Source organism: Eublepharis macularius, chromosome 2, assembly GCF_028583425.1.
Source record: "Eublepharis macularius isolate TG4126 chromosome 2, MPM_Emac_v1.0, whole genome shotgun sequence".
NCBI classification, from domain to species: domain Eukaryota; kingdom Metazoa; phylum Chordata; class Lepidosauria; order Squamata; family Eublepharidae; genus Eublepharis; species Eublepharis macularius.
In genome coordinates, this window is record NC_072791.1 from 2,413,322 (window position 1) to 2,427,840 (window position 14,519).

General features: G+C 50.6%; 1 protein-coding gene across 1 annotated transcript in view; it reads left to right on the forward strand.

Moving 5' to 3' along the window:
* TOGARAM1 (TOG array regulator of axonemal microtubules 1) overlaps positions 1-14,252 on the forward strand; it is a 35,970-nt gene extending 21,718 nt beyond the window's left edge. Inside the window, exons 13-23 of the mRNA XM_054971633.1 lie at positions 90-167; positions 498-636; positions 889-994; positions 1,965-2,200; positions 3,655-3,813; positions 4,361-4,487; positions 6,311-6,429; positions 9,103-9,292; positions 10,413-10,632; positions 11,370-11,456; positions 13,099-14,252. Coding sequence (XP_054827608.1) covers positions 90-167; positions 498-636; positions 889-994; positions 1,965-2,200; positions 3,655-3,813; positions 4,361-4,487; positions 6,311-6,429; positions 9,103-9,292; positions 10,413-10,632; positions 11,370-11,456; positions 13,099-13,343 — 1,706 coding nt within the window. The 3' untranslated portion in view covers positions 13,344-14,252. The remainder of the gene's footprint in view (positions 1-89; positions 168-497; positions 637-888; positions 995-1,964; positions 2,201-3,654; positions 3,814-4,360; positions 4,488-6,310; positions 6,430-9,102; positions 9,293-10,412; positions 10,633-11,369; positions 11,457-13,098) is intronic.
* Positions 14,253-14,519: the final 267 nt, after the last annotated feature.

Genomic DNA, 14,519 nt, shown 5'->3' on the forward strand with positions numbered 1-14,519 from the left:
CTTTTGGAGATTTTTAAAACAAATAACCAGACAGCCCTTCCGTAATCATGGAGATGTGCCTGTAATCAGTTCTGGTTCTTTGCCCTTAGGGAATGCACCTCTCAGCCCTCTGTTGAAGAGAACCTCAAGCATAAAAAGAACACCGCCTCCAGGCCTCGGAGAACCAGGTAATTCTTTGCAGCGTGGCCCAAGTCTGCGCTCAGGACAGGACGTGACCATGTTGCTGTGGTGGATGAGGCTGGCCCCTTGCACGATGGGCTGAAGTGGCTGTGTGGGCTGTAGTGGGGACTCCCAAAGAGTCGTAGACTTCAGAATGTAACTTTGTAATGTTGGGATTTTTGACTTCCCCTGTTTCCTGGTGGCGTGGCAGCATCCTGTCCTGCCACGGAGCCCCACACCCTTCTTGCCTAACGTCCACCAGCTTCCTCCCACCGTGGAATTTATTGAGTCGTTTTTGTCCAAGCCAAGTGGTGATTTCATGGGTGGAATGTCTCCAGGTCCACAGATGCAGTTCAGAGATCAGACACTGTTGATAACGCACAGCACAGAGATCATGGGACCCTCGGAACTGAGGCCCTCCCCCAAGCCAGAAACCGCTCTTTCAGAAGCGTTACAGTATCTCGCCGATGAAGATTGGTACGTCATGCAAAGCATGCTCTTTGGATCATTTGGGTATCTGCTAGGGTCAGAAGGGAAACATTATTTCCCACACTTAGTCCATCTGGATGGGGGCAGCAGGTGGGGGGAAAGGCACCTTTGTTTCGAATGTTAGCAGGCATCATTTTGGAAAAAAAAGATTCAGCTGAAAATTTAAATACGAGTCTTGATGCCAAGGAAGTTGCCCGCCCTGATCTTACCTGAATGGCTTGCTCTGTATCACTTTTACAGGGAGAAGAAAATTGGAGGCCTTAACTCTATCCGGTGCCTTTCTGCCCATCACCCTGATGTGTTGACTGCAAAACTGCACGAGACCAGCTTGGCTGTTGTTCAGGAGGTGAACATTTCATACCCAAATCTTTTCCTGCAAGTACTGGCTCGGAGGGCTCTGATGGCAGCGTCCAAGCCTGTGGCGTTACCGACAGCTGCTCCATTCCTTCTTTCTGTTTCAACATCTGGGATGCTTCTGCGCTGCCCTTGAGCCCTATTTAAGAGGGGGCTTTTGCCATTCACAAAGTCTGGTATTCCAGTTTTTCTGCTGGTTCTTTGGGCAGCCCACAGTTTTGTATAATATGCCAGAAGCACTTCCAGTTGGCTTTTGCTTGCCCCCTTTCCATGAATGACTCTGGGCTCCCCTAAAAGACTAATCTTCTGATTTTCTGGCCGATGCTTCTTAAGGAGCCCTTATTTGTAACCCAGCCCCTCTGATCTCAGCCACGTGTTCTTCCAAGTAAGCATGAGGAGGGACACGGTTCTGAGAGTAGCCCAAGTACACTGCAGAGTGTATTCATGGGCTCTGCTTGCGGGACAGAACCTTTCTGTCTCCCCCTTCCGGCTGCAGCTCCCTGCGTCCTCTGAAATACCAGCTCCAGAGTTCAGGGGTCCTGCAGGAATAACACTGGGGGCTACAGTGCGGGGGGGGGGGAGGGGACAAGCAGAAAAGCCCCACCATTGGCTACAGTCCAGTGGGATTTACTTCTGTGTAAATTTAGGATTGAAACGTAACTTTTGAGTGTGGCTGCTTCTCTGGAACTGAGTCTGTTGGAAGAAACTGACTGTACGTCTTAGAGCACCTTTGCCACCTCTGTGTGTTTTGGGGGGCTGAGCTGCCCCCTGTGGAATGCAGTGGGCTGAGAACCAACTAAAATTCCCTGCCAAGTGAACAGGCTGCTCTGTTTGTTCTCATCTTTTAATTTTTGGAAAATACAATTCCCCCACAACTTTGAAAGAACTTTCTAAAAATTCCAATTTGGAAAATTCAAAGGGAGAAGTTGTGTTCGGCTGACGCAAGCCTTTCTTTTGTGCAGGTGAAGAATCTGCGCTCTGTCGTTTCCCGAGCGGCCGTTGTTTGCTTGGGGGATTTGTTCAACTACCTGAAAAAGAACATGGATCAAGAGCTCGATGCGACAGTCAGAGTCCTTTTGCACAAGGCAGGAGAGTCGAACACTTTCATCAGGGAAGACGTGGACAAAGCGTTGAAGGCGATGGTGAACAATGTCACTCCTGCACGCGCGCTTGCTTCGCTAGTCAGTGGAGGCCAAAGGTAACACTCCAGAAGACCTTTGCAGGGGGGCTCTTGTGCTGGCATAATCAAAAAGAGTCCAGTAGCACCTTTAAGACTAACCAATTTTATTGTAGCATAAGCTTTCGAGAATCAAGTTCTCTTCGTCAGATGCCTGATACAGAGACTGGTCAAACACAGAAGAGCAGAGGGAAGAGGCAATTAGGGGGGGAGGGGGAGGGAGCAACCAAAACGTTCCTTTGCTAGTATATGTATATGTAAACATCTCCTTTTAGTGTGTGTATCAGTTGGCTTCAAAGGAGTTTGCCCTGTTAGTTTGTAGAAGCCAAACAGCTAGACCATCCAATTCCAATGCAGTATGGGCCTTCAATAACCACAGCTCTCCCTGCCAGATGCATCTGACAAAGAGATCTGTGATTTATCCAGTTTGGTGTAGTGGTTAAGACCGGCAGGACTCTAATCTGGAAAACCGAGTGACCTTGGGTCAGTCACAGCTCTCTCAGGGCTCTCTCAGCCCCACCGACCTCACAGGGTGATTGTCGTGAGGATAATAATAACACACTTTGTAAACTGCTCTTTGTGGGCATTAAATTGTCCTGAAGGGTGCTATATAAATCAAATGTTGTTGTTGTTGTTGTTATTATCCATATGAATTTTCTCTCCACTTTCAAGCAAACAGTAACAAAGAGCTTAAGCGTAAAGTCTTGGCAAATCCTGTTCAAGGTGAAGCTGTGCTTACTCCACGGACCTCTCTGGCTCATCTTTCTTACTGTTTGTACATTTTTATCTCGTCCTTCCTCAAAGGAGCGCAGAGCCACCTTTCCGTGTCTTATCCTCACAACAACCCTGTGAGGTAGGTAGGTTAGGCTGAGTGTGTGTGACTGGCCTAGGGTCACCCAGCGAGCATCCGTGCCAGAGTGGGGGGGTGGCCCTGAACCTGGGTCTCCCACGCCTAGCCCAGCGCTCTAACCACTACACCACACTGGCTTGTCTTCACAGACTTTGCGGCAGTTCTCAGCAATATTCACTTCCTCTTTTTTTCTGATTGCGTTCTCCACATTTGCAGAGCTTTCCTTCTGCAAGTGGCTTAGGCCTTTGGCCGTACCTCAAAACTGTAAAAGCTCAGCAGTCTCAGTTCTTTCCCTGTTGCTTCTTCCGACAACACGACCAGCCCCTGCTCCCGTAGTGATGTTTCTGGGAATCTTGTCACGTGCCAGGGTGGGTGGCTTTGCTGCAGCGCATCTGACCCTGGCATTGGGGGCTCTGGGTTAGGGGGGGTGGCAGGCTGAGGTGTGGACGGTCCTTCCGGGCTCTTACCTGCTGTTGAGGGTTCTGAGCCAGACCAGGCCTCCAGACTTCTTCGCCCGTGGCCTTCAAGCGCACGCAAGGAGCCAGGGGCTGCCGGCAGAGCTGCGGTTAGGAGGTGAGATCGTGGCGCACTCTCTCCGTTGAGGATTTCTTGTTTTTCCTCCCAGCCACTTGAACACAGCAGTGAGAAGATGCACAGCCCAACATCTTTCGGATGTCGTGGAGCACATGGGACCAGGGCGCATCTTGTCTGGGATTAAGGACGTTACAGACAAGATTTTGTCTGTTGTGGCCAGATTTGTTCAGGATGGCTCACAGGAAACAAGGTCAGCAGATACAGAGCGAGAGATAACAGAGCTGGCATGATGGACTCTGAGATTAGTCGAGGGATTAATTGTTGGGATTCTGAGAACTTCAGCTGTTACGGAAACTTTTTAAGTTTCTCATTGAAGAAATGTGAATACGGGGGGGCAGAAGTAGTGGGGAAACGCCAGTCACCTTAACTAAAAACTCTGCATGTACATTATGGGTCCATCTCTGGCTCAAAATACTGTTCTGTTCATTATTTTATACTGTTTATTATTTTATTATTTGTTTTCGATTTTTATTCTGCCCTCCCTGCCCAGGCAGGCTCGGGGCGGATTTTAGATATGGGGAACTTACATGATGCCTCTCCAGAGGCCTTTTTGAGAAAGCCTTCCAGTAAAAAAAAAAAATCCTGTAACATAAAATCATAAAAAAACATAATAAATTAGCAATATAAAAGCAAAATGAGCCACAGACATGAAAATAGCATAATGGGCTTGTAAGACTGGTGTTGGATATGTGCAGTCAGGCGGTCTTCATGAGTGTATTCATTTGCGGCGCTTGTAGGTACTACGGCCGGAAGATGCTCTTCACCTTGATGACACATGCCGACTTTGAGAGAATGCTTGAAAAGTATGTCCAGCCAAAGGACTTGCCTTATGTTAAGGAGACAGTCAGCAGTCTGCGGAAGAAGGTATGGCATGCAGCTCTCCCGGAGTATGACGCCTGGGACATAATGTGTCTGGGTTGGTGGGTAGGCTTTTGGGAACCGTCTTGATGGCAGTCTTGACTTTAGCAAGGGCAGGTGGACTTTGGCCAACTCAGCTTCCGTTTTAACAGCAGACTCCCTCTCCCATTTTGAGGAGACAGCCAGCGTCCTGGCGTGAGTCTTGATGATTGCCTCACGTCCATAACACAGCTCCCTACTGTTCCCCTCCCCATCACGCCCGCTTCATAGTTGACCAATCATTATGAAGACTCCACACATTCTGACTGGACTGCCTTTGAGAGGAGAGGGTTCAGTTTTCTTCCTGCCCCTTTCTGTCATCCACTGCTAGAGGTCCAGTATCCGAGAGATTCTTTCGGAGATAGAAATTCTGTTTTGTCCTCAGTCTGAGCTAGAACAGGAAAAGGACTCTGTGGGAGGAACAGGTTGGCTGGTTCCTTAGTGGTGCTGCCACTGCGTAACTGGGGTCTAGGTCAGATAACTAGTACAGGAAATCTCACAAGCACTGATTGCTCACAAGTTTCTCTAGGAGTAGTTGAACTGCTTAGATGCCTGCCTGAATTGAGCCATAAGTAGTCCTAAAGGGAAGCAGCCTGCTTCCCTGCATTCTGTGCTGTCTCCAGGGTCTCATCCTACAAGGGCATAGTTGGGCCCTGATCCTGTGAGGAGAATCTGTCTTCCGTGATGGCAGAGGGAGCCCGGACAGGGCCTCTCTCCTGTACAGGGTTGCCTACTTAATCTGCACTTATAGACTGCCCTTGTAGACAGATGAGTGCCCCATTCAGAGCGGTGAACAAAGTCAGTGTTGTTACTATCCCCACAATACAGCAGGGGCTGAGAGAAGTGGCTTGCCAAGGCCACCTGCTGAGCTCATGGCAGCGGTGGGATTCGAACCAGCAGAGTGCTGATTCACAGCCCAACCACTTAACCACTCTCCATTAACTTGGTCAGTTATGAAGAGAGCCTGGGGGCCTGCTAGCTCAAGTCCTGGCTTTAGGTGGTTGGGGGTTAATTGACCCTGGGGCTGAGAGATCTCCTGAACCCTGTGCTGGAGTTGCTACAACTACTGTTGTAGTGTGGTGGACTTGTAACCGCCCCAGAAGTCGTCTCTGGACAAAACAAGGGGTTCTTCTGCCAGCCCTGATTATAATTGCATAGGAGTTGCTGTCAAGGCAGATTCCTCTGCTGGAGAATTGGAATCTAGGGGCTCGTGGCAATGTTGGGGGTGGGGCGGGTCTCCAGAGCTCTCAGATCTCCATCAGAGGAGCAGTTGATTCTCGGGCCCTCCTGTCCTCTGCCAGATGAGGAGACTATTCCAGGGTGCGGCCCTGCAGAGGAACAGGAGGTGTGCCGGTGTGGCTCTCGCAGGGAGGAGGACTTTATGTGCTGTTTGCCTTTGGCTTTCCCATTTTTAAAAACATGATCTTATCAGGACCAAATACACAGTCCCAAAGGATCATTTTGTATACCCCGAGTTGCGGAGGTCTGAACCTGGCCACTCTCCGTCCTGTTGGAGCTCCTTGGAGGCAGAGTGGGCTGCAGAGGAAACAAAGAAGGATTTGGCATGGTTGAATCTGCCCTCAAGGCAACAGTTAGAGCTGCCAAGCTTATATTTATGGATTTGTATCCCTTCTTTTTTGGTCCCTTGACGGCAGGGATCGGTCTCCCGGGGGGATGCCGCCCTCTGAAAACGTTGCGCTGCAGGCAAAGTGAGAGAAGCCATGTGATGATTCTAAAAGGGAGTGTGTAGAAGGACCTGACTTGAATACGTTCTTGTCCTGCCATCACAGGGACTGGGAGAGATGCCCATCGTCGCGCCCTCTGCCAAAGGAAGGCGTTCACACAACAGCACCACGGACAGTTCCAGATCCTCCTCTACGTCACGTGACCCACTCACGGCTGGCGACAGGTATTGATTCATTTGATTTTGTTAAAACTTTTGTCACTTCACCTTCCTCCAACACAAACTGCAACCCTGGTCAAGTAACAGCATAAGTTAAAGACAGACGTTTCCAACACAAACTAATAAACCCACAAAGAACCCTGACCCAGCAAATCTCAGCCATGTCTTCCCACAATGCATCCTTTTCCTACCCCTCTCCTACCCACAACTGGCTATAACTTACCAGCCTCTCAGAGCTGTAAACGTGGTGATCATCGAAGTAAAGGTTTATGTTATGATCTTCACTTTCTTTAGGGTGGATTTTGCTTTGAATCTCCCCCTTACACCCTCTGGGTAGTTTGCTGCCACCAGGAATATATTATTCCAAAATGTTTTATTTAAATTTTCCCTTTTGTAACGTGTTTGAGCGTCAGGCTCCTTCGTGGTTCTGTGTGGCCCTGAAGATAGGAATGGGAGATAACAATGACTGCTACTCTGGGATATAACAAAAAAAAAAAGTTTATTTTTTAAGAAGCGTATTGGTTACATAAAAGTCGTTCTTAGTTCTTCCAGTTGCTTCATCCAAGCTCATTCACACAGATCTCTTGTAAGGCTTCACACACAGTTAGCCTCTTTCTCTAGGCTCTATATTTCCCTCACCGAGAACTCCTCAGACAGCACACAGCTAGCCTGTTTTCTTTTCACTCTCAGTTCTTTCTCTCTCAGGCGCACACACAGTTTGCCTGCTTCAAATAGAGTGAATATATAGTCTCCCAGACACACTCAGTTCAGGCTTCCACTCAGGTTGCCTTTCCCTCACAAATACATGAACACCCTCAGGCTGCCCACAGCTCGCCTCTCCGGCCCTGACTGAATCTTTTTCTCCCTCAATAACTGAAAACCGCCTTCACTCCGCCCACTCTCTGTCATCAACCAATCACATCACTCACTCATCTCTCTCTTTCACCCCCCCCCACTCTTCACCTATCTCACCAAACATTTAAAGACACATGCACCCATTTCTTGAAATCATTACAGTTTATTTTGCCGGGGCTGAATAACTGCAGATGTAAACCATTCTTAACCATCGGTGTATAGTGGAAGTAACCTCGTTGTGCTTTTTCTAATGGGCTCTATGTTACAATGTTAAAATAATACTTGCAGGAACAGAAATGCAAAGCATAAGGCGTAAAAAGATTTTCTCACAAACTCTGAGTAGTCCAGATGAATGAGTTTTAATGGGATAAAGGGGGCTACCCCCAAATTTCCTAACACCGACACTCTGCAGAGAAGCTTGGTTTTCTAGCCTCTTCGGAATATCAGCAAGTTAGAAGCTTTCCAGACTAGACTAGGCTGCGTGGTTGAACTTTCCTGCTTTGTAAGCTAAGTGCTGGCACCTGAGGTCAGGCGGCTGCTCTGCACTAAAGCTATGCCAGACGGTGGCTCTTCAGTGCCACAAAAGCATTTCTCTCGGACTTCGAACGAGCAGCCTCCAGTGAACCGAACGAGCGTCGAGAATGAGCTGCAGGCTGGCCGGAGTGAAGCATTTGCTGTGTTCAAGCACACATTTATTAACGTAGCCTGAGAGCCAAAACAGACGTGGCGAGATACCCGGGTTCAACTCGTGTTCTCTTACCTCAAGGTTTGTCGGGAAGTGTAGGCGTCCTCGCAGCTTATAGTTTAACATTTACAGAGCAGCAGGGAGGGAAGTGCAGACCTGGGGCGCCTTTCCTCCCGCTCTCGAGGTGCATCGCGGCATCTTCCCTTCCCCGCTTACACGGAGTATCGCTTCATCTCCCCCCCCCCCTCACCCGGCCTGGCCCCTGCAGAGCGACGCCTGGCTGCACTGGGAGAGCCGGGAGGAAAGGCGCCCAGAGCAGCTCCCCCCCTCGCTCGCCTGGCCCCTGCCCAAAGCCACATGACCCAGCGCTGCATAGCCTGGCGTGCTCTGCCTCTACCCCGATCTCACAGACCGTCGCTCCACCCACCCCTTGCCCAGCCCCCGCAGAGCGACGGCGAGCTATGCAGCTCCGAGCCGCGGGGCTTCAGGTGGGGGCCAGGCTAGCGGGGGCGGGGGGCAAGATGCAGCAATGCTCTGGGCGCCTTTCCTCCTGCTCTCCCCGTGCAGCGGCTCGGAGCTGCATAAACTTTAAGCTGCGAGGACGCCTACACTTCCCGACAAACCTTGAGGTAAGAGAACACGAGTTGAACTCTAGTATCTCTTCATGTCTGTTTCAGCTCATAGGCTGTAACATCGAACAAACCATACAAAGTTAATACATACATTTACTGTGGGAAGTACATCTGTATTATTTTACTGACTTTAGTCAGGAAGTAGCACCTTGACAGCAAGTGGCTCTGTGATCTAACCAAGTTGTGTGACTCCCTTCCCACGCACACCAACACTTGAAGTGCCAAGGTTAAAAAAAATAGATAAACAGACATGTTTTGTAGGCAAAGGAATTACTTGCTGAAAGCTCCCTTTCCCTCTTGAATACATCTGGGCTCGAGGTTACTAGTCTGTGGCTACTGGAGGTTGTGCCTGGCCCTGTGTGCCAGCTTGCATTGTGACGCGAGGCGAGGTTCCTAACAAGTACATTCTAAAAGATGGCCAAGGACATACCTGTTTAGCACAATGCAGAAGTGAAAACCTCTGTTGATAGGCTTGACGATTCATCTCCGGTGCTGCTTTCTTGACAGAGAGGTGAGAGAAGCATGTGAGATAACCCGGAAATTGGGTCCTCGTAACACCTCAGAAAGTGCCGAATACGTGAAGGTCATAACAACTTTACTGAATGCCAAGGACTTCCGGGAGCGGATCAGTGGAATTAGACAATTGTTAGCAGACACAGAAAGCAACCAAGACCTTGTGGTTGCGAACATTGTGAAGGTAACAGCACGCAGCAACACTAGAATGGGCAGGAAGTCCGGAGGGTAAGAAACCCACAGCTGTAAATGTGGTGGGGGGCTGCAAGAAGGCTGGCTGCATCTGGACATGGAAGGCGGCTGTGGTTAGAAGAGAAGCCAGAGCAACCCGGGAGGTGGGACGTGGAGGAGAGCGTGGATCTGCCTGAGGCTGCCCAGTCAGGTGGCTGGTCCATCAGTCCAGTGCTGTGACTAACAGCAGCTCTCAGGCAGAGGAGATGGTGTGTGTTGAACTTGGGGTCTTCTGTAGGGCACTAAGCAGCGGCCCCAGCATAGCCATGCAAAGGGGTGCCCCCCCAGGCATGGATCCCAGACGTCTCACAGCCAAGCAAAAGAATCACCGTCTCAAGCAAATGAGCATAATGTGAGAAAGTATTCCACCACCCACCCCCACTGCCTGAAACTGGCATCACAAGGGAGCCTGGCTGGGGCACCCACATGGCTGCTTCAGGGCACAAGAAGTAGCTCCCTCCTCCTTTTCTTTCTGGCCTGGCCTCTGGGGCCCCCCCTCGCCTTTTTAGCCCACTAGCCGTTGCATGCTTCCACCTCCTCTCCTTGGAGTTGGACCAGGAGCCCCACAGACTGGACCTCGCTTCTCCCTGGCCCATGGATTTGCCGGACAGCCTTGGAGAGAGGAATTGCTTCACCCTCCACCTGCCCTTTGTAAAATGGCCACTGGCCTCCCTCACAACAATTGAAATTGACGTGAGGAAAAAGAAAACCGTTTTAGTCGGTGATCGACTTATCTCCCCCCTGGAATGCCCCTGCAGTTCTCAGGTTCTCAGCTTACGTTACAGATGAGGGTTACACATTGTATGCGCCCATCGTTTGCAAAACAACGTATGATCTTTATTGTGTTTTGCCTTGCCAACTAGTCAAGTATCCCTGTTTTGTGAATGAGGCGAGGTCAGTAACTTACCCATGGAGATGCTTCAAGGCTCTAACACAGGGGGGACTTGAACCCAAATCTGCTTAGAACCAGAGCCCTTAGAGGATAAGCCACACAGTATGATAACTATGTAGAAACAGTTCGTTTCTGTGAAGGAACAGGATTCCGACTCTTGTGGCCACGTTCTTTCGTGTAGATCTTTGACGCTTTCAAGTCCCGCTTGCACGACTCCAACAGCAAAGTCAATCAGGTGGCCCTGGAGGCCATGCAGCGGCTGATCCCCCTGCTGAAGGAGAAGCTCTCCCCGGTCATCAACATGCTCATCCCTGCCTTGGTGGACAACAACCTGAACTCCAAGAATCCGGGCATCTACGCTGCCGCCACCAGTGTCATCCAGGCTCTTTGCCAGCATTTAGGTGAGGGGCTCTTTTCAGCCGCTTGTCCGGCTTCTTCTGAAAAAGTTTTTGCCAAAACACACTCTTGCAAAGGGAATCTGTGGAGATGGATCCAGTGCCTTCCTTCAGCAAATGTTTTCTCTGTCAGAGGAGGGCACAGGATTGAATCCGTTCCTGTTCAGGGCCTGAATGGCCCTTGTGTGGGCCGAGAAGAATTTCTCCTTGCACGGGGTTGGATCCTTCCCACTAACCACAGTGCCTCTGCCTGTGCAAAGAGCCATCCTCCATTACTAGAACGGGTCCGTGAGAGCCAAGCCATAGAGTAGTGCAGTTTTCTCATACTTTCGGTGGGTGGGGGGGGGGATTGTAGTTGAACTTGCTGGAAGGACATGTGGCCCCCCCCCATACCTGTGGACAGCTGTTAACTGTAGCGGCCACTAGCAGAAATGTGGGCAACCTCCCACAGGCTGGGTTCCCTTTTGTTTGAGTCGTTCCTTTGCTTAGGCCAGCCTTCATTAACAGTTGCATACAGGATGTGGAAGGATAAGTGGAAGGCAGACGGGGAAAGGCAGGCGGAAAAGGAAAGCTGCGTTCAGCGATGGGTGAAATGACTGAGGGGCGGGGGGAGCGGCATATTGGAGCCCTCGTCTAGCAGTCTGATGGCGGGGGGCGGGGGGGGGCACCGCATCACAAGCCATCCGGCCCGTCCTGAAGCAAACACAGTGACTGGTGTTTGTCTTGCTTTCCTCTGCATCTAGACAGTTATCTGCTCCTCCAGCCTTTCTGCACGAAGGCCCAGTTCCTGAATGGAAAAGCCAAACAGGACATCACTGAAAAACTAGCCGGTAAGCCTGGAACATGCCACAGATCTTCCTCATCCGCCGAATCTTCTTTCCAAAACAATGGCAGCCCAGCCCCTGCTGCGGCGGAGCCCGGGTGTTCAGGGCGCTTGTGCTGGGAAGCATGGAGGGCGGCTGCCATCCTGAATGCTCAGGGCAGATCATGCAGGATTTAAAAGCACATGAAAAGCCAGTCCCGTTACGGAACAGTGACGGAATACCAGTCCAGTTGTGGAACAGCTGGGAAAAGATTTAGGTGGGTAGCCATGTTGGACTGCAGTAGAACGGCAGGATTGGAGTCCAGCGGCACCTTAGAGACCAACAAGATTCTCAGATCTGAAGACGGGAGCTTTGACTCTCGAAAGCTCACACCCTGAAAACCTTGTTGGTCCCTAAGGGGCCACTGGACTCCAGTCCAGCTGGGGAACGAAAGGGTGCTCAGACACAGGGCATCCTGCCAGTTAGCTTCAGAACGCTGAGGTGGGATTCCAGGTGTGGACTCGACTCGGTGGCTCTTGGGTCTGGCCAGCTCCCTGGACCCTCTCCAGAGGCTGGCTTAACCGATGCCCCTGTGGCGCGGAGTGGTCCACGCCTGCTGATGGAACCCTTCCCTCTTTCAGCCAGGCCGGTGTCCCTCTGCCTGCCTGGGAATTTCTCTCGGATTGCTTGACCTGCTGGCCTTATTTTGCAATCACAGGCTCTCCCCGTGCCGGATCAGCGCAGTTGTCCGTCTAGTCCGGTACCCTGTTTCACACACTAGCCCACCAGAGGACCCCGGAAGTCCCACGAGCAGTGGGTGGAAGCCAGGCACCCTCCCTTGCTGTGACCCAGGCCCCTCCCTCTGCGTATTTTGTCATTGTGGCTGATAGCTGCAGAGGGAGAACGGTGGAAGAATGCCCAGTCCTGCCTCTTCTTAAGTGGCCTTTTCATTAGAGAGAGCCAGTTTGGTGTGGTGGTGAAGAGCGGCAGGACTCTAATCTGGAGAGCCGGGTTTGATTCCCCACTCCTCTGCTCGAGGCCAGCTGGGTGACCTTGGGCTAGTCACAGCTCTCTCAGAGCTCTCTCAGCCCCACCCACCTCACAGGGTGAGGATAATAATACACTTTGTAAACCACTGAGTGGATGTTAACTAGTCCGAACGAGTGGTATATAAATTGAATGTTGTTGTTATTAGAGGTAGCCGGAAACTCTTTTTTGAGGCCTCAGGTGTTGGGTGGAGAGGAGCTGACCACGAGGGAGGGAGGGAGGGAGGCCAACACCTCTCTAGCATTCACACGACGGCTGGTCGCATCTGCCCAAGGAAAGGCCTCCTGATTGCCCGGTCCTGCCCCTGCTCTTTGAACATGCCTCATGGCACCGTGTCGTGACGACTTCAGCATGACAGGACATTTAGACTGAGGTGTAGATTTTCATCCTGCCTTTCCTCCATGAAGTTCAGGGTGGCTTACCTCCGTCTTCCTCCTTCGTTGCACCCTCCAGAACAACCCGGTGGGGCTGAGGGACTGTGACCATCCCGAGGTCACCACAGGAACTTGAAGGGCAGAGTGGGAATTCGATCTCGGGGCCCCCAGACCCCAGCCCAACACTTTGTAACCGCTACATGCGCTGTCTCATCACCTGTCCCCCTTTATTCTTTTCCTGATTTCAGAGCTCGTTGTCGAGTTGTATCCCCGGAAGCCTCATGCCGTGGAGCAGAAAGTCCTGGTGGTTTTGTGGCACCTGTTGGGTAACATGACAAACAGCGGCTCCTTGCCTGGAGCTGGTGGAAATATCCGGACAGCCACTGCTAAGTTGTCAAAAGCGCTTTTTGCACAAATGGGTCCGAATCTGCTGGTCCACGCGGCATCCCAGCCCCCTCACATCAAACGAACTTTGGAGGAGTTCCTTGACTGACCTACCTGAAGCCGCCTCGGCAGGTGTCTGTCCAGTGACTGCGTTCGTCACAGGTTGCCAGGCTGGGCTCGCGTGGGTTGAGCCACGTGGAGTGGAAGGGTCTCAGCGGCATCTGTGCCTGTGCAGAAGCGGGCTCAGAGGGGCTGTTCTGAACGACCGACTGAGCAGGACTTGACTCCTCCAGTCAAAGTCCTGCACCTCAACCAAAATCAGTATGGCGCTTGCAAGTTCTTCTCTTCCCTGGTGCTGTTCCAACGTCTTGCCCAGTTGGGAGCGGATGTCTTTTGAGGCAACGCCAGTCCCTGCTCGTTTGCACTCTTCTTTGGACTTTGTGGCATGGGCCCTGCACATACTAACGGAGATGAAATAATAATAAAATAGTCGTTTTAATTATGAAATCATGTTATGGCACGTTCTCTCATGTAGCCTTACGTGGAAACAAAAATCCTTGAGAGACGTGTGACAAACAGGGTTCTGTGTGACGTTTGTGAACAAAGGCGTCTTTTTTCAATCGGTCCCTCTCACGACCGGGCAGTCTCGGCTTCGTTGCTTCTGCTGTTGATGAATCGCATCCGCTTGACATTCGGGCATCGTTATCTGCACACACTTGTAAAACCTTTAACAGGTTATAATGAAGCATGTTGACCAAAATTTATAGGAAAAGAATAATTTTTACAGAGTTTGACTGACACATGTCTTAAAAGGTACGTCACATGTTGAATGTCGCTTCCATACTTTAGTGTGAAAAACAAGACTGAATTTTCTCTGTCCAAAATTTATAAAAGGTGTTAACTTTCCCACCCTGCTGTGCAATCCTCAGCGATATAGTGCCAGTTCTCCTCCTCCTCAAGTACTGTATTCATTTGAAACACAGAATGTTCTAAAAATAAATGGATTTATTTCTGTATATATGAAGACTCTTCTTCATTTGAACAGCTCAATTTAAAGCATAATGCCCAACTGATCTTCAGGAAAGCATAATGCTGAAGATTTTGTGGCATGCATTTTGGGTAAGTGGCCAGACAACAACTAGCAAAGGTGCAACACAGTTCAAGAAACCGGCTTAAGTATTGGAGAGTGGAAGGAGATGGACTGTGGCAGAGAAGCCCTTCCCCCCAGGAGATGCTTGTAGCTTGGAAACTAAGGAGCTGCCTATACCACAGCATGAAGTTCTAT